Below are 21,478 nucleotides of genomic sequence, written 5' to 3' on the forward strand. Positions count from 1 at the left end.
ATTCTAGAAACTTCCCAAACTTACTCTAGTAGAGCGAGTAAGGTGTCCTACCTGAGGACTTGGAGTAACTCTAAGGCAAGTCTGTTAGGTACTAACCCCGTCGGGTTGTCCAAGATGAAGGTGACGAAAGAGTATCCAAGACCTACTCGAGCCAGCGAGTAGGGTGTCCTTTAACCAAGGACTGGAGTAATCTTTAAGACAGAACTGTTATGTACGAACCCCGTTGGGTTGCCCAAGAGGTAAATATCGAAGGGATATCTAAAACTTACTCGAGCAAAGCGAGTAAGGTGTCCTTTAACCAAGGACTGGAGTAATCCTTAAGACAAAACTGTTAGGTACGAACCCCGTCGGGTTGGCCAAGACGTAAATGTCAGAAAGATATCCAAAACTTACTCGAGCGAGGCGAGTAAGGTGTCCTTTAACCAAGGACTGAAGTAATTCTTAAGACAGAACTGTTAGGTACGAACCCCGTCGGGTTGCCCAAGACGTAAATGTCAGAAAGATATCCAAAACTTACTTGAGCAGGACGAGTAAGGTGTCCTTTAACCAAGGACTGGAGTGACTCTTAGGGCAAGTCTGTTAGGTACTAATCCCGTCGGGTTGCCCAAGATGAAGGTACCGAAAGAGTCTCCAAGACCTACTCGAGTAGGGCGAGTAGGGTGTCCTACCGGAGGACTAGAGTGTCTTTTAGGACAGAACTGTTAGGTACGAACTCCGTCGGGTTGCCCAAGACGTAAATGTCAAAAAAGCACTCGAGTGAGAATCATAAAAACTACTCGATAGCTGCTCTAGTACTGAGCAAGACTTTCGAGGTGGGGTATTAGTCGTGTGAGCTAGAGCCAAGTAGTCGATATAGGAGAAATCAACTTTATTTGGATTTGTCGAAATTACAATAACTGTAAAGTGACAGACTCTGACTCTTAAGATCTACCCCTTGCTCGTTAGACGTGAGCAATGGTTTACATGACTGAATAAGGCTTATTCGAAAAAGGAACTTAGTCGATATGATGGTCGACTAGTACCACTAGTCGACGCAGAGGTCAACTAGATTTATTGGTGGTGTCTCCTATAGAAGAGGTGCCCCAAGGGCCTTGCGGAGTGAGTCACACTGGAAGATCGTGTGAGAGCTCTTTGGGTGGATAAAGCACTTGCGTAGCAGTATTTTGTTGATCCTGTTTCCGCTCTGAGACGATTCAGCTTGATGCTGGGTGCGTGGTTTACCCTGAGGACGGGTACTGGTGGTTGTCGGCTTGTACTTCTTGAAAGATGCGGAAGCCTTTGGCGGAATGCAGTAGTTGGAAGAAGGGTTGTATGCCTCGACTTCCTCCCGTTCCTTTCTTTTTGAGATGATGACGTTGCGCGCATCGCGCCCAACGTTGATCACACTGCGGAGGTCGCAGTTGGAGTAGTCGTAGTTGTCGCCTTGTTGTTCTTGTAGGGTGTTAGCGAGGCGCTGACGCCTGAACGCCCTCTTCTGGTTGAGCTGGTGACGACGTTCACAGAGATCTTCTGCTGGATGCTGCTCGTCTAGTTGGACGGTGACGGTCACTGCTGGAGGAGGAGGAGCAGGTAGATTCTCCTTGGTAACGACTTGGGCTTCTGTGATTGTAGGAGGAGTAGTTTCCATATTGTCGGAAAGGTACTCGTTGAAATCATTAGAATTGTAGTCGTCGAGGTTGAGACGCTCCGTGGGATCGTCCTCAGGTTCTTCGGCGATACGAACCATGAGGATTTCGCGGCAGAGGTCTTGAACTTCTTGGTCTTGTTTGTTTTAGGACGGGACTTAAGGAGTGCTCTATTGGTAAGGCAAATCCGCTAGCTGTGAGGCAGAAGCGTTGGGATCTTGTGCCTTCCTAAGGTGAACTGTCCGTCCTTGCGGCGTTGCATATATAATCAAATTAGGGAGGGAGTCCTGATCGGACTTGGAGTTCTTAGCCGAGTTAGACTCGACTTGTTTACTATACTGGATTAGGTCGTCCAGCTGTTCCTCCGGATCGGAGGAGTACTCGGATTCGGAATCGGTTAGCCCACCTATTTTTGAGTATGTATGCTTTGGGTGAGCGAGAAGTGTTATGCCCATCTCTACATGGAGGGTGTTCTCGTTCATCCAGTGTAGCCATGATTGAGTAGGAGTTAGCCCCTCAGGCTCCTTAATCCATGGTTTGTCATAGATTGAGTCGCTGGATTGTTCTGGGGCCTTGGCTTTTCCTTTTTTAAGATTGGCCAGTTCCCAAAGAGCGTTGGCATGCTCAGTGGGTTTGGCCTTGGCGTCCATGAACAACTCGACATTGTTTGACCACTCTTCAAGATCGTCAAATGGTTCAAAGTTCTCGAGACCGTTCATGAATCGATCAAAATCCTGATCGAACTTGGACTCGACTGGTTTCGGAGTCCGAGTGTGAGCAGGTTTCGGTGAAGGGCTCTGAGGTATCCTGGAGATAGACAGTCCCATCCGAACAAGCCGGGGGTTTGTCTCACCAGCTCCCCCGCAGATTCCTCCTCCCGATTTCTGCTTTTTGTTTTGCAGAGTGCTTTCAGCCACCTTAATGCAGTTAGCCAGCTTTGAATTTACCCGATCGATCCCTGAAAGCATGTCTCACGACCTCTTCTGCGGCGGGTTTATTGCTTTAGGGTTCTGCTATGGCGTAGATGAGCTGAGAGTAGTTTCTGCAAGTTTGATGCAGCCCTCTATCGATCGTGAAACTTGATCTACTCCGGCAAGTAGTTCTGAGTTTTTGATCTTAGGGCGTTTGATTGTCTTCAGATGAGCTAGGTATTTTCCAAAAGTTTTGGAAAAGTAAGGCTTTTCGGAATCAGAATTTGTGTCAAACTCGACCAAACCAAGAGTTCGGTTTTGAGTTGTCACATTTCCTGGGTTGTCCGAGTCGAGTTCGGGCGAAACTCTTTTCTCGTCGAGATCCGCGAACTCGCGGATGCCGGCGAGTTGGGAGCGGGTTTTCGATTTAGGCGAGTTAGGCGTGACAAGGTGGCTGGAAAAGCCTCCCGTTCCATCAGCCGTGCAAGCCCAGGAACCGAAAACGAACCGGCCATCGAATTCGTTGGTGAACTCGCCGAATCCCCTACCTAGCGCGCTAGCTGTCGGTGTTGCTTGATCCGACCATCGAATTCGTTGGTGAACTCGCCAAATCCCCTACCTGGCGCGCCAGCTGTCGGTGTTTACTGCCAAGCCTGCTCAGGGATACCCTTAGCAGTATGGTTTGAATGTAGGGATCGACTGCTCTAGAACTCGATGGTACAAGGAACACAAAGATTTAGACAGGTTCGGGCTGCGAGTTTGCGTAATACCCTACGTCATGTGTGGTTTGTATTGCTTTAGGTGTTGATGATTGTTTGGAGGGGGTCCATGCCCGTCCTTATATATCCGAGGGGACAGGGTTACATGAAAAGTCCTAGCCGAGTACAGTTGGAGTCCTACTACAACACAATCGGATAGTTTTCTTTGTACTGCAGCTAGTTCTATGCCTATTCGGGTAGTTACAAAAGAGGTAAGGTACATCTATGAGCTATCTCTTACTCTAAAATATTCTATGACTATAAACAGTTCCGCTGTCCCGGGTCTGACAGGCGGCGGCCTCTTGACTCCCTCAGCACACCGCCGGCGGGTGGCGAGGCGAGCAGGGGCCGCCGGCGGGTCGGATCCCGGCGGCCGCGCCGCCCCCTCCCCTGCTCCCTCCTTCGCCTGCGCGCTTGCTTCGCTTGTGCGCTGGTGGTTGGGATGACGCGTGAACGCGTGGGCCCCGTGCCATGTCGGCGGTACCGTTCGTCCTCTATCTCCGCTTGATTTGGCGCACTCGCGAGCTTCCGCTTGGATAGCGTAGCTGCTAGCGGGCGCCGCTGCAGACCCATTTTCACTAAATTCATCCTCCAGTGAGTTTTACCGTGTGCCGCTTCGGATAGCCTCAGTCAGACCTTTATCTATCTTGCTCTGCCTGTGGAACTTAGTAGTATATACTGTAAGTACTTTGATAGAAATAGAACTATGCGGGAGCAGGTTTTCTTTTAACACCCACGTGGAACTTCCGTGCAAGGATTTTATTGTTCAGAAGGACGCGGCAGGGAACACGTCGGGCTCAGAGAAGTAGAGAACGCATGGTCCCTGACGCCCCGCGCCTGGCGGTGCCTACAGGTGGTGTCTCAGCCTCGCAGGTTTACAGCGCCGAATCGCAGTGCGAAACGTCGGAGAAAATGGCCCGCGAACTCGCTTCAACCAACTCCAACCGCTGTCCTTACACGACCATTCTTTTCCGGGTGATTTTTCTTTTTACAACACGAAGGACATTCAGGTATCCTTCTAGGTTCTTTGCTTTGCGAGTTGTCAGTTGTCACACAACATACATTACCAAAAATGCGTGTCTGGTGAGCTGCTTTTCCTTGGAAGATCTTCAGCCAGTGTGCCTGGCAAGCAGAGCGGTTCACTTTGGTGCGTGTACTTCGCATCTCGAATCTGAATCTAACTACAGCTAGGCTCTACCGCTCTAGGGCGCCGGACTTTTTGGTTGTTGAAACGTTTCGGCTCGCGGTTCAGACAAGGTCACGTTGCTGGTGGCGCTAGATTTGTTCGGATGCTGAGCACGCGAACAAAGTTTGGGGAGATCTGTCCGAACCTCTGAATCCAATGTCGCCTTCAGGATGTACCTCCACTTTTGGGGTTCCTGGTAGAATTTTTTTGGGGGGGAAACTAGAGGCTTCCATGACCTGAAGAAATTCAAATTAAAATTGAAACGATGCTACAGCGTAACAGTATGTGTGTACCCAGGCATGTCCAGAACTCAGTCGTCGTTTACCATCGCTGTTAACGCACACACTGTTAGTGTTAGCTGGAATAGCACAATGCAACTTGCATCTCTTGAAACAGACTTCCAATTTTCCATGGCGACCGCTACTCAAAACGGGAAAGGGACGTGACGCAAACGCGAAACCGGGGAAAAGTGCAGCGCGGGGCCCACCTGTCTGTGGCTGCGAACCAGGACAAAGACCAAGGTCACGGGCGTTTTGTTGCAAAGCCCGTGGAAAACCCAGTCCGCTAGGAAAGCGATGGTGCGGCAGAGCACCGTTTCCAGGCCCCAGCGCGGCGTGTAGGTGGTGGGAACGCCTTGGGTGGTCCCACACCCGGTATAAAGGGTCGTGCCGAGATATTTTGATGGGACGTCGGATTATACACGATACACCGTTTGGTCACACTCTCATGTACAGCATTTTGGTGATGCCAGCCTTGTGAAGATGGGAAACAAATGAGACTGATGTTACGAGATGTGTCGGTTTTCGTATGTCGAAAATATGGTTTGTTTGTTTGTTTATTTAAATGATATGATATATGTGGACGCAAGTTTTTGGTTTTCAAATCCTCAAACAAAATTGATGGTTTTCTGGCGTAACCTGATGGCTTCGGGTAGGAGTAGGACTATCAGCGTAGAGACAAATTCGGTGACGTGAAGAGGTACCCAGGTTCACGGCACTAAAAGTCGGTCTCATTGATTCCATTTTTAATCGAGTATTGCTTTCGATGACACCATTCGAACTTTTTACCAGTGACCTAAGCTATTCATGATTTTACAACTATAATCGACTAGCCAAGCTTAGTTGGTTCAAATTAATTTTTGTAGACCTTCCATTCGGTTCAAGTGTTAGATTTCCATAATTATAGAATTAATGATACTATTCTTTTGTCGGAGTTTTCGTCCAAGACGGCTAGTAGACAACAAGACTCATGTGGTGGCTTAGTATGTCACAAATGCTTATATGGTAGTATGTGCTTTTATATGAGTGAGTGCGTATTGGAAAAAGAAGTGCTTTTTATGTGTCGTGTAGAAAAACACCACATTTTATTCAAAAAAGGAGAAAACTATCACCAAACTAAGGGAAGTGTGGCATTACATCGTTGGACCTATAGCATTGTTTTTCTATAATTTCTCATTTTTAGGATACTATAATGCTTTTAGTGTGCTTCCTTATCCTATATATGAAAATTGGTATCTTTTTTGTTTAAAAAAACTGTCATGTTTTAATACACCATCTGTTTTAAAATGTGTGATGTTTACGGCAACCTATTTATTAAGATCTTTTTATTTTAAAAAAATATTAAGATCTTTCTAGACAACATATATTTAAAAACGAAGATATTATTAATATGGCTTTTGTCCTTATTAATGAGAAGAAATAAGTAGACTCGCAATGTGTAGGCCCATGGTGGCATGTCCTTGTTCTTTCCGCCTTGTGTGGGTTTCTGCTGTACGCATAATAAAAGACTGAGTACACTTAAGTCGCTATTATGATCGGAGAACCGGCCGAACATGCTGAGTTAGGTGGAACGCAGAAGCAGCGAGTGCTGTTTTCGTCAGATAGGAGTGCCATATACATCGATCGTGTACATCGTACAAGAACAAGACGTACGTTTCATTGGACCCCTCTGGCATTTCGTAATCTCCAATGTACTAATTCTCGCAGCCATTTTTAGGGTCCGGGCTGGCTGGGCCCAGAGTGTTAGAGTGATCTACCTTAACCGCTCTGGTTGCTAATCACCGTCATAAAAGAGGCGCCTCAGCTCACTCGAGCTCCTGGCGGTGCACTTCTCTGAAACATTGGCTCAAAAAGGGCAGAGAAGCTATTCATATCTATTATCTTATTATTTAGCCAACAAACGGAGTCTCCACATTCGTTCTCAAGTCCTAAAAATTCTCACGTTAATCAGAGAAAAATAGAAAAATAAAAAATACCCACCATTACCATTACAATAAAAATTAGCCTAAAATACTCGTGTGCCTAATTAAACATCACCTACCAATACCATTATATAAATTTTAATATAAAATATCATTTAGCTATGTATCAGATACAAACATACCATTAATAAAAACTAAAGCTTATGACATCCCTTGCTCGGACACTGATAAGCAGTTATTCAGATGCTCAACGGTGGTTACATTGGGTGATGGCCGCTCGGCCTTGTTCTGGGAGTCGACGTGGTCAGACGGTGTCGCTCCTCGGGATCTTGCACCAAAACTCTACAAGCTGGCGTGGCGCAAGGGCCTGACCGTCAGGGAGGAGGTGGAGAATCAAACCTGGACCAGGGGACTTTGGAGGATGTCAAATGCTGAGGAGATGGCTGAGTTTATTCTACTGTGGGAGAGAGTGCAGGAGGTGGTGTTCTCTGATCAGCCGGACATAACCTCTTGGAAGTGGACGGTAAATGGTCAGTACTCTTCCAAATCGGCGTATGCAATTCAGTTTGCGGGTTCTTACTGCACTTTCAACTCCACTGCTATCTGGAAGGCAAAGACTGAGGGCAAACATCGTTTCTTCGGATGGCTGTTCCTCCAACAAAAAATTCAGACTGCAGACAACCTGACGCTCAAAGGGATTCCGTGTGATCCACAGTGCTGCCTTTGTGATCAAGCACCTGAATCGGCAGCACACCTCTGTCTGCAGTGCCCTTTTGCTCAGGAGGTCTGGTTTTTGGTTCACGTCTGGACGGAGGGTCTTATTGCTGTGCCATCATCAGATGCTCATGTTGAGGATTGGTGGAATGAGGCTCTTTCGCGGGCTTCGACGCACAATAAAAGTCATTTTGCGGCTGTCCTTCTATACACGATTTGGAATATCTGGAACTAAAGAAATAAGAGGATTTTCCAAGATTTGGCGCATTCACCTGTTCGAGTGCTCAGCCTAATTAAACAGGAGATGGCGGTTAGGCACGAGGCCTGTGTAGCACGAGGGTTTAACTAGTGTAGTCATGTTGTTTTAAATCATGAGTCTGAGTGTTCTTTTCTTTTATGTAATCACAAACTATGTAAGACCTCGCATGCTTCTTCTTATATAATCTGGCAGTGCTCCTGCCTTTAACTTCAAAAAAAAAACTAAAGCTAACAACAATCAATCAAAATAAAAAAATAAGAATAATTATATGCATAATATTATTAAAACTCAACAAGTCAAATTGTTATTATAGGTAGATCATATTGAATTATTTTTAACCAACAATAAGACATAATTTTCGATAATTAAAAGGACGATGTATGGTAACAAATATTATAATCTTTAAAAAATAGTAAGGATATAATGACATGCAAATTTTTGAATGTTCAATACTAGCCGCGCAAATGCGCGAGCCATACGTCTAGTTCTGATGATGCTTCAAACCCTGAAGGGGTAAAGTTTCTTGTTTGTTTCCAGACTCCAACCTTTGTGATGGCAAAAGGGAAAACTTTTTTTTTGAGAACCGAGCAGCGCTCGGGTGGCTAGCACAGCCGGTGGCGTGCAGCCAGCACGAGTTCGATTCTTAGAATCGCAACTCGCGTCTCTCACCGGGGTTCGCCCCAAATAAAATTTTCGTTGCCTCTCACGCGTGGAGCCACAAAGGGACTGCGACGCGCCCGTCACCTATGGAGCTTTGGGGGTTTCCGGTGATCTTTAGAATGACGCGGTCTTCGTATTTGTGTGTAGTTGTAGGTCTGATTGTACACGGGTGGTGTGAATGTGGTGTGCGTGTGTATGGGTGGTGTGAGTGTGGTGTGCATGTGTAGCGTGGTGCGTGTGTGCGTGTACGAACAGATGCTACAGCTGTACCCAGATGAGAGACATAAAAAAAAGGGAAAACTTTTGACAAATGCCAAAGAGGAATGACCTGGGCGGTAAAACCACCGTAGTAAAAGTTAGCAAAGTTGCCGGAGCATTAATTATCGTTTCTTACTCAAGCTGTCAAGGTTCGAACACCAAACCTAAACAATTGCGATCAAGATGTTCTAGGGCCTAAGAATCGCTGTAGTAAGAGCACCCTTTTTCAGTTTTCAAAAGTCGGCCGAGCGCCCTACTCTAGAGAAGGCCCGCTGGGTCGACTGTTGGTGGATGGGCCGGACTGAATTCGGCTTCAGCCCATTCCGTTAGGCTTGACCACCGCTACTCGTGCAGAGCAGGAACTGTACTTTCACCTTCATGACCTTAAAAAAAAAAGAGGTACTGCACTTAGCTAGTGATCACGGTTGGCTTGTGGGCAAGCAGTCTCGCACTGCTGCTCTCATCCCAACAATCTCCTCTACGGATGGAGTAGCAGCATATTTTAGTGATACCCCATACCATGATTAGCTAATCCACCACTGCACGGCTGAACAGGTCAATAATGAACGAAGATGGGGCGCAGTGCGTCATCTAACTCCAGTGCTTGGCATTAGCATCTGGACGGCACTTAACTAAAGAGCATCCGTGGTGAGCTCACTGATCCCATGCCTCCTCACCAACCAACAGGCCCCGGTTACCGTATGCAGCGTAGATTACCTCCATTAAAAACCCATGGGCCTCACCTCATCGAGGTGGACACCGCTTCTTATTAACACTAGCTAGTAGCCCATGTCTCACTCTACTTGCTAATAACCTGCCACTTGCTTCATACTACTAGTAATATACTAGACTACTGGCACGTAGTAATATATAGTAGTGGTGCGTTCGATCGCCATCACGCATCCGATTCTCCCGGTCACAAAACCCGACGCAAGTGCGGCAAATTATTGGCGACGGGCGGCGCTTGTTAATCCATCCGCTAGGCCCTAATCAAGTGAGCATCGAGAAGATGAGATCCAGGCCTAGATCTTGCGAGTAAGTAAACTAGTAGTCCTCCTAGCAGCCATGGATCGGAGGAGGTAAAGTAAGGGGAGGCTGGCGCCGAGACCCGGTCTCCTGGATTCCAACCGGCCCGGGGTTCACGCTGGGGGGACACACGCACAGCTTGCATGGATCGGACCCCGTGGTTCCGCGGCCGCAATCCTTCCATTTGTTAATCTCACGCCTGGCCCGGTTTGGCGATGGAGCTTGAGCACCGAGAGGTCTGCTGATTCTCTGAAAAATCTTTGGATCCTCTCTACTGACTCTACTGGTGTCTGACGAGACGATCTGAAGGGGCTATACAGAAAAGTTTGCGGTGGTTAAAAGAACGTACACATCAGGAGGAGGAGAGAATCATGGAGAGGATTTTACTTTAAAAAAAAAAAAGAATCACGGAGAGGATCAAGCCAGTAGCGGTGGTCTAGCGAGGAGCACACTGCCTCACGGGAATATGCGCCTCCTTTTTCCGCCAGGCGTGCCGGGCAAGATGCCGGGAAATCGGGCAGGAAAATCTCGCGGAGGATCCATGGCTCCGGATCTTATTCCCCTGCTGCTACAGCGACGGCATCCAATCAAATGGATCTGTTAACTGCTAATAATGCGGTTTTTAAAAGGGCCTTGCATCGAGGCATCGCCTCCAATCACCCGTCGTCAGCTCTCGATTTCTTTACTGGACACTGTGATCCTTGAGCTGTGTATGCGTATACATGGCACGCAAGCCCATTCATGCGAGCCTTTGAGAGGCTGCAGTTCTGACAGAAACTGCGTTATCGGAAGCTTGTGGCTTGTGGCCCTGTCTGACGAGCTACAGCCTAGTATATGCTCATCGGAAGCTTGTGGCTTGCATCAGTGATAAGGCACGTGGTTTGTGAGTTCATTTCCTGAACTTTTAAGCTGCTCTTATGTTGAGATCTCGAGTGCGGCCGGAGTGCCTTTGCTTTGCGAACAACATTGGGGGTGGAGGATCCCCACCTACATTTCATAGTCAATGATGGATACATTGCTGAAGGCCCGGCATACCGAGCAGAGATTACAGGAACGGCGAAGGGATACAACTCGGAACACAAGAGCGCCAGCAGAGTGGATGGGTGGAGACCGTAGACATCGAGATCTTCAGTTGATGGTGCAGCACCGCCCAGACCTTCTGAATTTCTCTTCACATGTTCTCCAACCCTCCGAGCTGGCTCTTCTGTTCGGTTCGTATTTCACTAGGTTTTGCCTCGTATATTTTCTTTTACAGTTTGTACATTCAGAGTATACAGTTACTAGTCTGGTAGGAGAAAACCGTATGTATTTCATTCCACGAAAGCAAGAACTACCGCCGAAGTTCGAGGCCAGAAGAAGCGGTGGTGACGCCGTGCATCCACTGATCCATGGCCGGTGGCTCTACAGTTCTAGCCTTGGAGGACACTACGTAGTAGTAGTTGGAGCAAGAAAAAAAAAAGAGCCCGAGCCAATCGCTCGGCCGTGTAACTTACGCACTAGCGCAACCGATCCCTAAAACAAACCGAAAGGATTCCGTCTGGTGCTGCGCGCGTCGGAGCAGAGCTCGCGGAAAACGACGGCCCCCCGCGCGCCGCGACGCGACGCGACGCGACGCGCCTGGTCCGCGGACCGAGCGCGCACGGCGCGGCGGGGCACGGGAATTGGTGGCGCGCTCGTTCCTCAGACGCGCAGCGCGGGCGCCCGGGCGAAGCCGGCGTCGACCCAGGGGTTCCGCGGCTGCGGTTGCTGGTGGGGGTGGTGGTGGTGGTGTTGAGGGTGGTGGTGGTGGTGCCGGTTCTCCTTGCTGCGCGCGGACAGCGCGTGCGCCGCCGCGCGCTTCTTCCGCCGGTGCTTCGCCCTGTCCACCTCGATCTGCTGCTGCCTGCACTCCTCGCTGCAGAACGGCGTGTCACCTCTGCAGATCGGCGCACGACATACGTGAAAAACAACAAGAACAACAAAAAGAAAAGCTGCGGTGGTGAGACATCTATCGTCCGTGGCGTGGCGCGGCGACCTGTACATGAAGATGTCGCCGGAGAGCGACTTGGCGCAGAGGGAGCACTCCTCGAGGAAGTGGTGGATCTGGACGACGTCCGCCTCGTGGACGTAGAACATGGACGACGGCTTCATGGCACCGCTCCCCTTCATGTCCGCCGGCCCGCGTCGCTGGGGGACGAAGAGGGAGCACCGCCGCGCGAGGCGAGGCCTGGCACCAGGATCCCAAGGAGCTCCGGCTTGGTTGCGGGACTCCCTCACTGGCGGCGCCGCGTAGAAATAGTGCACCCCCGCTGGCCTCGCCTATTCTTAGCACCGGGTCGAGCGAAAGGAAGGAGAGGCTGCATGTTCGCGGTCGCCGGGAGCCGGAGATATGAATAGGCGCCGGCCGTGGCCGAATTGACCACACGCTCGATCGTGCCTTGACTCTTGACACGCGAGGGAATTTGACGAGCTCCTGCTGCGTCGTTCTTCTCTTCCTACGATCTTCTTGTTCGAGAACAGGTCAACGGGAAACTCACTGGTCATTCGATCGACGCTCCTGTCGTCTTAGCAAAGGGGAACAGAATTATTAGCGATGTACTATGTCAGTGGGCAATCGATGATCACAATGAACAATTGAACATGCTCTCGCTTGCACTGCCAGCTTGGGCCTGCTCATCCGCGACATGCGCCAGTGAAACGACAAGCTGACCGCGTCAACGCTCTCTCTCTTTCTCACTAACTTTTAAAAAGGAACCCAAATCTTCTACTACCGAGACCACTGTCTCGGCAAGGAGAAACGAGGACATCTCTGCTCTGAGAAAAACATTCCTGTCGCCTTCACCGCGCGTCTTCCACCTCCCCAAGACGACAAGAGCAAGCGCACATCGTTTCTCTATACCGGCCGGGCGCCATTAAAAACCACTGGCGGCGTTCCAACCATGTCCGCCTCCAAGAGGTCGACGCTCCACTCCCGTCCAACGCCGAGACGTCAACAACCGGCGCCACAGCGACGACGCCCGTGCTCGTCTCCTTCCATGGCATGGCATACAGGCTAGCGTCACATGCGCCGACGCTCGGCATTCGTGGTGCCCGCCCGGTGCGTGTAGGTGGCGGAGGGGGCAAGGGCTGGTGCGCGCGGCCGGCCGGGGACGCCAGAGCGGCATGCGTGAGGATCGGAGGCCGCCGGTCGCCACGGCGCATGGCACGTGCGGCGCCGGCGTGGGTGCCCCCCGAACCACCGGCACCGGGCGAGACGCCACTCGCGCCGTGTTCCTTCCTTCCTTACGGCCAAAGGCAGGCGACGCGATGCGTTCGTGGAGCGCGGAGGAGCGGAGGCCTGGCCGGGGCGGGCGTAACGTGGCGGGCGGAATCCGAGTCATTTGTTTAAGGCCTAGATTGCACGGAAGGATTACCGGTGGCACATGGGCGCCAACTCGCCGGGGGTTGGGGTGAAGGTGGATGAAATCTACGGCCTGGCCGAGAAAGATTTTTGTTTACTGTTTAGCATCGGTGCCAACATGCTTTTGCGTAAGATTAGTTTTTGTTCACGGTGAGGGCCGCCGGTTGAGCACGGACGCGGGTGCTTCGCGTACGAGGGCAACTCCCTGTCGTTTTTGTACGTGGAGGCTGACATGTGGGCCCTGAACCGGAGCTATGGTTCCGGGGGTCCACCTGACAGGGATGGTTAGTGGATGTGTTAGGAAAGACGGACTCAGGGAGCGTTTAACAGTGCATTTTGGGTATAAAAATCGCCATTGTTGGTGGTAACTAGTGGTGTGACATCAGGCATGTAAGCTTCCAGGAAGCAGGCATCATGGGTGGCATGATGCTCAGCTTGCTTCGCGAGTTCTTTAATTATCATTACTGCCACCGTGCTCCTTTTCTTGGTGGAGCAACCGTCAGATTCACAGGTTCAAGGTCAAGTTTTCAGTACCAACGAACGAACTCATAGAACAAATTTTCCTTAGATTTGCTTCTGTTTTTTTTGTTTCAGAAATCTCTATTGCTTTGCTGCTCCAACAACAAGCTGTGTGCCATTTCCTTATGCACACTGCACAGTAGGAAGCAATGGTGACCCGGCTAAGGTTTCTGCTGTAGCATGCGACGGGAATTCTATTCACAGGAGCAACTGAGCAATTGGCCGCTTCAGCTGTCATCTTCAACGAAGAACTCCCCAAAACATCGTTTCACAATAAATCATATGATGCCGTAGCGGCAGTAAACGGGAGAAACATCAAAGCGAGAGATCAGCAATGCATCGGAAGGAAAAGTAGAAGACAGCTGAAGCTGATGATGAGAAATATGAGAGTGCTCTTTCTGCCTCTCACTTCTTTTCGTATCAACAGGTTGCACGGCAAACCCACACACGCGCACTTTTTTTTTCTGGTTCCGTGCAACAGTCCAGAGGAACAGAAACATCACTAATTCACGGACGAATCAAACCCTCCATCTCCATCTTTCAGAGCGATGAAGGACGGGTTCGATTTCATCAACAGAGACGCAGCCGCTTCGGCTCTCCCTCCCTCTGCCCTCCGCCTTGCCTTGTGCTGCGGCCCGCGGCCTTCGCCTCCGTCGAGCTAGCGATCCGCGCGTGATTTCCACACGCATCGTGCTTCGGTTCTTGAGATACAGCTAAATCCTACTACGTTTTACGGTGCTAAATTTTTTTCCCAATCACCACGCCCAGATGGGGATCCTCTGGGGGCTCTGCTTCTGCTGCCGCTGCCGCTGCTGCTCCGCCCTACCCGTGTGCTTCAGCCGCTGCTCCCTCGCCTCCTCGATCTCGATCTGCTCCTGCCGGCACTCCTCGCTGCAGAACGGCATGTCACCTCTGCGATAAGGAAAAAAACGACCGCGCCGCCGTCAGCAAACCATTCATTCTCTTATATAGAAAAAAGGGGGATTGATCTCAAGTGATCGGGCCAGCACGGTGCTGCTGTTTACCTGTACATGAAGATGTCTCTGTTGCCGGAGAGGAGCCTGCGGCAGCGGAAGCAGATGTCGAGGTAGTGGTGGTGGCCGTGGAGCTCGTCGGCGTCGTCACAAGGGTCGCAGAACATGCGCCCCGGCCGCCTCGGCGAGGCCGCCGGCTTCAGAGGGGTGGCGGAGTGGCCGGAGAAGCCGGCCTCTAGGTCGCCGTAGGCGTCCACGGAGACGGGGTTGTAGTGCGCCATTCCCTTGGCGGCTTGGCCCTGTTTTCCTCGGCGAATTGGTGCTCTGCTTTCTCTTGTCCGGGTGGGAAAGGGGAGCGATGGAGTGCGGGGAAGACGAGAGGGAGGGGCTTTATATTTTGGAGGGAGATGCGGACCGGGAGCGGGGCACTTGACATTTTGGCCCCTCTATTCCCTATTGAAATTCAGAAGTGGCCCTATGAATTTGCAGAATTGCACAGGGTGGTTGAACACCAATTTATGAGTGTAGCTTTGTGTTTCTTTTAGATGGCGAAATCGACGATATATTCCAACTAGAACTTGTCTACGTGTTAATTAATTATGTTCTCATTTTCATTGAGATATTTTGACTAGTTTGTGTGGATTTTATCACGCTTTTTTTTATCTATGGCATGTTTGAACTAGTAGTAGTGTGTTAAATTTATAAACTGTCTAAACACACAAAGTTTATTGATGGACATACGCCTATGCTTTTTGAACAAGTATACACGTATGCTTAGCGGTGGGCGTTTGGAAAATTCAGACCGGGTAATTAAGGTATTACATAATTTGGGTTTTCAAAACTGCTACTTGATTTTTTCTGAAAAAGGGAAATCTTAATTTTCGGGTACCCAAAAAAATCGGGTTCAGGTTCATCCTAAAATACCCAATCACTGACGAGTCTTTGTCTCTGCTATCAAGCAACAAATAGAAAAGGGGATCACATAAAAAAATATAAGATCAACGTATCACTATTATTTTACAAATTGAACAAATATACGATCAACAAATCAAACTAAAAAAATTTCTTATTGGGTTGTGGGGTCTGGTGATTGCATTGGACCCTGATCTATTTGGTTTTTAATAAAATTCGGGTAATTCTAGTACGGGTAGGAAATACCAGAATTTTCTAAATTAAATTCGGGTTTCTTAAGTTTCTAACCGAGATGGTGATCGGGTACATCGGGTTCGGGTAATTCGAGTTCGGGGTTTGGGTTTGGGAATTTGTGCCCACCATACCTATGCTGATCTCATTAACAAAAACGACATCACAGTAATTAAAGAGCCACTTGGGGCAAAAAAAAACTTCACCTAAAACAAAAGGAACCTGTAACATTGGTTTTTCTTACACGGAAATGCTCCGTGTACAAGGAGTAGTTTATACGAGAGAGATACTACTCCTAGAATGTCATCACGAATCCTGAATACACTTGACGCACACACAAGTATTCTGTCCTTGCATTATTCCACCTCGCGAAAAATGATTTGGCACGCATAGCAGAGCGCCCCCTTTCGCTAGAAGGTGGGGTTAAGCAAATGGCCAAGTTGCACGACCACCCACAAAGCCCCTGGCCCCCGACGACCCCACCTTGGCTTGGTCCTGCTGTGAATCATCACGTTACCCAGAGCAAGCAAAACCCGGGGCGAGCGTACGGCACCGGCACTGTTCCAACTTCCAAGTTTCCAACGAGCGACGAGCTCATGGCCCTCATGGCTCATGGGTCCAACCAACCATTTGAGACCAGGGCCGCGTTTTGGCTTGGCGTGAAAAAAATTTCGCAAAAATTTTTCACAGTTTTGATCACTAATTATAGGTACTAAATAAAATCAAATTATAAAACTATCCCCACAACACGGTACTGTAGCAGTTACTATAACTAATAAGGCATTTGACCGTACGATCGGAGGATAATTAGAGCATGGTTACTATAGCATTACTGTATCTAATCATGAACTAATTATGTTTGTTAGGTTCGGCTCATAAATTTACACCCATCCATAAAAAATTTTTACAAATAGGTTTCGTTTAATGTGCTATGCATATAAGATTCCTTTGAAATTTTTTTCACAAAAACTAAACCAAACACGGCCCAGGCTTTATTTCCTCCTCTTTTCCGCCCACCACCGGTCCGGTTGGTTTGGCGCTTTCGACGCAGAGGAGCGCACGTCACATCCCTATCTGATGGATGGAGAATGAGGTTTTATTTAGGTCCTGTTTAGATCTTTACCCGTAAACTCTGTAAATAAAAAAAAACATCGTATCGAATGTTTTGACACATGCATAGAGTACTAAATGAAGTCTATTTACAAAATTTTTTGCATGGATGGGCTGTAAATCGCGAGACGAATCTAATGAGCCTACTTAATCCTTGATTTGCAACAGTGATGCTACAGTAACCATCAACTAATTATGGATTAATTAGCATCATTAGATTCGCCTCGCGATTTACAACCCATCTGTGCAAAAAGTTTTGTAAATAAATTTTATTTAGTACTTTAAATTAGCAAGATTCCGTCGAAAAAAAAATTTGCGCTCTGTCTAAACACAGCCTTAGATCACTTTGTATTTTGGTTTTTTAGATTTTTGGAAAGAAATTTTCAACATTTGAAGTATTAAATATAGACTAATCATAAAACTAATTACAGATCTCGTCTGTAAACTACGAGACGAATCTAATGAGCCTAATTAATTCATCATTAGTGTATGTTTACTGTAATATTACTGTAGTAATTTAGTGTCCAATCACATCCTAATTAGGCTCATTAGATTCATCTCGCGATTTACAGTCCATTTGTATAATGCGATTTATTTTTTAACTATATTTAGTATATAATGCAAATAATTTACAAAAAATTTACATTTTAGTTTTATGGATCTACAAAGAGTGCCTGAGTCCCGGCTCGATGTGCTGCTGCACGTCACTCGCTGCACGGTGGTTGGGTCCTGCTCTCTTGGTGCCTGGCTCCATCTCCCGACGATCTCACATCCATCACCTGCACTTAAACTATGGCAGCGTTTAGTTCTCAAACTTTTCTCTATAGTATCCGTCGCATTAAATTTTCGAATATATGCATGGAGCATTAAATGTAGTTAGGAAAAATAACTAATTATATAGTCCAACTAATTTCTACGAGATGAATCTAATGATGTTAATTAATCTATGATTGAACATTAATTGTTAAATAACAACGGAACGTGCTACAGTATCCAAATCCAAATTTTTTCACCAACTAAACACCCTCTATAAACGGCTTGTGTGGCCTGCTTCATTTGACGGCGCTCCTGCTCCTGCTCGGTGGCTCCACGGAGGCCTCTATCTTTCTCTCCGATTTGCAATCAGAGCTTAGTTTACTCGGAAGAAACCGCCCATTTGCCATGGAGGTAGGGTCCTGTTGCATCGTGTTGATATTTGTGTAGCGTGCGGGCCGCCGCGGTGTGGATGATTGGCCACTTTTTCTAGGCGTGCCATGCAACTTGCGCGATAAAAGGCGAAGCCTGCATGATTAGTTGATTACACGGGGAAACGAATAATATGGGTACTCGACAGCAACTGGCGTGATCCAATGGGTTGGGTTTGCTTGTGACCTGAAATCTATGAACTCGATGGAGTGAGGTGGTTCACCTGTTTCATCAGGTCTTTTAAGACGCGCTACTTGGAGACCAGGATGGACTATATGTAACGTGGTGGAGGAGATTTGGTTAGTGACAACCAGATTGAGAGATAAAGTTCAGGGGGCTAGCTTGTTGAGAGAATTTGTTTAGGGAAAAACACATTTTTCTCCTAGATGTCACTGGCAAAAAAAAAAACTTCTGGTTACACCTTTCGCCATGATAGAAATGTTTAGATTGACCGCTAATTGTTCGTTCCAAAAATCCAGAGTAGATGTACCATAGTATGACATTGAGTTGAGATTTCTGACACTAACTTATCTGCAATCTGCTGACTGCGAAGGAATTATGATGCAATTATGTTGCTGTTTGTTGAAGCCCGGCCAAAATGATGAAGTCACACCTTCACATTGTTTAACCTCTTTTTCAGTTGTATTACCATTCCTCTAAAATAATCCTAAGAAAAAAGGAAATGCAGGATTAGCACTAAACTTATCTGCCTTTCCTGATACTTCAAGGTCGAATACCACTGCTCATATGGACGTAGGTGTGACGACCCAGCCCGGGATAACGGCTAAGATCTACTTTGCACGTTGAGTAACCCACACCTGCTAAATAACTCTCTTGCGCTTTCGTCCTCGCTTCACGCAAAAAGATTGCAACCGGAGTTATTTAGCTTCCCTGGGGCCTGGTATTTAAATTGGTCTGGGTTCACTTCTGCTGCCAGTGTGGGACTAAATCCCGACGATACAGTAGCATGCTACAGTACCTCGCGAATTTGGCCCGGCCCATCTGGCCCATTGACTGTTACAACCAACCCCGCCTCCCTTAGGACTCGACGTCCTCGTTGAGTACAGACCAACCTAAATACTAGGATCTCCTCTCTTGGTCACGTCCCATACGTCTAGTGCCAACAGTCCCATGTGCCACGTCCGTGCGTCCAGTGCCCAACGGTACCTGTGCGACGTCCGTGCCTTGCACGCGCCCGCCCACATGCCGGTGGCATCTGCGACCATGCGCCCGTGCTCATGCCCGCGCACTTCTGCCCGTATGTGGCGTGAAACCGCGAAAGTCGGTTCTGATACCACTGTGACGACCCGGCCCGGGATAACGGCTAAGATCTACTCTGCGCGTTGAGTAAACCACACTTGTTAAATAACTCTCTTGCGTTTTCGTCCTCGCTTCACGCAAAAAGTTGCAACCGGAGTTATTTAGCTTCTCTGAGCCTGGTATTCAAATTGGTCTGGATTCACTTCTGCTTCCAGTATGGGACTAAATCCCGGCGCTACAGTTAGGGATGAAAGTGGTAATCTGAACTGTTAGAATAAATTTAATATTTTAAAATAGATATGTATAAAATTTGATGGTGATCATTTCTTATATTATCAAGCATATTATTACAAATAAGAATAAAATTTTGCATAAATTATTTTATGCATTATTTGCTCCCTACAACAAAAAAAGGTGAAAAAAATACCGAATTTGTTTCCGAATCCATACCGAATTTTATATCTATCATTTGAGAAAATATAGGATGAATTTAAGGTTTACCTTTTATGAATCTTTACAAGCTCAATGCTCAAAACAAGAATACAAATTTGTATACAAGATTCTATATCCTATTTATTCGCAATCAAAGAAAAACGACCAAAAAACTGATTACCGAATAATTACCGTTTTCGACCGTTTTCATCCCTAGCTACAGTAGCATGCTACAATAACTCGCGAATTTGGCCTGGCCCATCTGGCCCATGGGCTGTTACAGTAGGAAAATCCTATCTAGTCATACGCGTTGGCGAGGTTTATGGAGAAATTACTTCAATTCTCTACTTCAACCCATGTGTAGTGGGTGATAATGCATTTATCCAAACAAGTGCCAAGAGACATTTAGGTCCCGTTTGGTATAGCTTCAGCTTATCCTAAAACAGCTCTTGAAGCAGTTTCTTTGGTGAAGCAGCTTCATCAGAAGCTAAAACTGTTTTCAAAACCTTTTGGCAAAACTTGAGCCTGCAGGAGAAGTAGGTGAAACTACGATTTCCAGATTCTTCTTCCTAGTGTAAGTTGGAAACCCAGATGCTTCGTGGATGAAGCTGCTAGAAAAATTTCCCGTTTGGCATAGCTTGACACGAAGCTACCCACGAAGCTGTCCCTCCTCCCTTGTATTAAAATTACAGCTTACCACTTCTTTTCTCCATAACGACTGGTTGCATTTCCTATTTATTAGAGGTAACTTGCAGTGTACAATTCAAGGACTAGTGTAAAAATACAAGATAATAGGGAACAAATACAAATACATTTGTTACACGGCCCTTTCTGCAAAATAGCAATTTTTTAAAGGGCCTATGTTGAGTGCTTATACATCATAGTATATACATACGGTAAGGCCTTGTCAAGGTCGCTTTCTTTGACACCCAATACATTGGATGGAACCTGTCATGATAAAAAAGAATCCTTCGCCATCAAGCTCTTGTGAAGGCAACATTTCTAATTATTTTTTCCTTCTTTTTTAAAAAATAAAGGATAGATCAGGGCAATTCAAGTCATCAACCACCTTAATCAAGTGGGAGTAGGTTCCATGTTAATGATGTCAATACTTGGCTATTCTTTTATCAGTTTCGCCTGGCCTATTTTCTTCGCTCAATTGTCACCTCACTCGCTTCATAAATTAAAAACAGCACCTCTTAAATTTGAACAAGTACATGATCCTTTCCGCCCCAGGATTTGTATATGTACAACCAAAAAAATAAAAAAAAACTTTTGATTTGATTACCAGCCGTTGTTTTTTTCTTTTGAAAAATTCCAGCCGGTGGGTTCATCGACGGGCTTGACGGATACGTGTTTTGTTCCGGCCCGGGCGCGTCCCTTTCAGCTGCAAATGAAGCCGGGGCCGGTCCGCCGGTGGCCGGGGCCAGCGCACGCCGGCCGCATCGTGCGGGGGAGTCGCCGTCGCCATCACCGGGGCAGTGACACCCTCTCCCGTCCCTGGCCTTGTGCAGATTTCTCGTGCCTTTTCGACGTGGTTGCTGATGCCAACCTGCAAATCGCAAGATTCACCACAGGGAACAACAGGGGAAAAGGACGGCCCCAGATGCGCCAAGTGCAGCATGTCGACATGCCGACATGGAGCTGTGTGTGCTGGGGCCCGCATGTTCTTCTTGGACGGCCGTTAAAATTTTTGGCACGGGAACCCCGTGCTAGATGATACAAAAATGCTCAAGATTCAAGACCTAGTAAGCATCGTTAACCACCTGGTTTGACGCATGGTTATTTCTGACAATATTGTTCCTCTGATGATCAGGTGCACTTACCCGGAAAAGAAAATTTTCAAACAGGCGCTTTTTCAGCATGCTTTTTTTTTACT

The 21,478-nt window shown here is 47.6% G+C and overlaps 2 protein-coding genes across 2 annotated transcripts; both read right to left on the minus strand.

The window, feature by feature from the left end:
* Positions 1 to 10,844: 10,844 nt before the first annotated feature.
* Positions 10,845 to 12,261, minus strand: LOC120682794 (FCS-Like Zinc finger 3-like). Its single transcript, XM_039964807.1, has 2 exons — positions 11,612 to 12,261; positions 10,845 to 11,512 (listed from the first exon to the last, which is right to left on the minus strand). The coding sequence occupies exons 1-2, from the start codon at positions 11,743 to 11,745 to the stop codon at positions 11,278 to 11,280; spliced, it is 369 nt and encodes a 122-aa protein (XP_039820741.1). The 5' UTR covers positions 11,746 to 12,261; the 3' UTR covers positions 10,845 to 11,277.
* Positions 12,262 to 13,864: 1,603 nt separating this feature from the next.
* Positions 13,865 to 14,844, minus strand: LOC120683371 (FCS-Like Zinc finger 3-like). The gene is made up of 2 exons (XM_039965449.1): positions 14,521 to 14,844; positions 13,865 to 14,407 (listed from the first exon to the last, which is right to left on the minus strand). Exons 1-2 carry the CDS (start codon positions 14,748 to 14,750, stop codon positions 14,251 to 14,253), a joined length of 387 nt encoding a protein of 128 aa, XP_039821383.1. The 5' UTR covers positions 14,751 to 14,844; the 3' UTR covers positions 13,865 to 14,250.
* Between the last annotated feature and the right edge of the window lie 6,634 nt (positions 14,845 to 21,478).

This window comes from Panicum virgatum, chromosome 7N (assembly GCF_016808335.1).
Source record: "Panicum virgatum strain AP13 chromosome 7N, P.virgatum_v5, whole genome shotgun sequence".
In the NCBI taxonomy this organism is placed as follows: Eukaryota; Viridiplantae; Streptophyta; class Magnoliopsida; order Poales; family Poaceae; genus Panicum; species Panicum virgatum.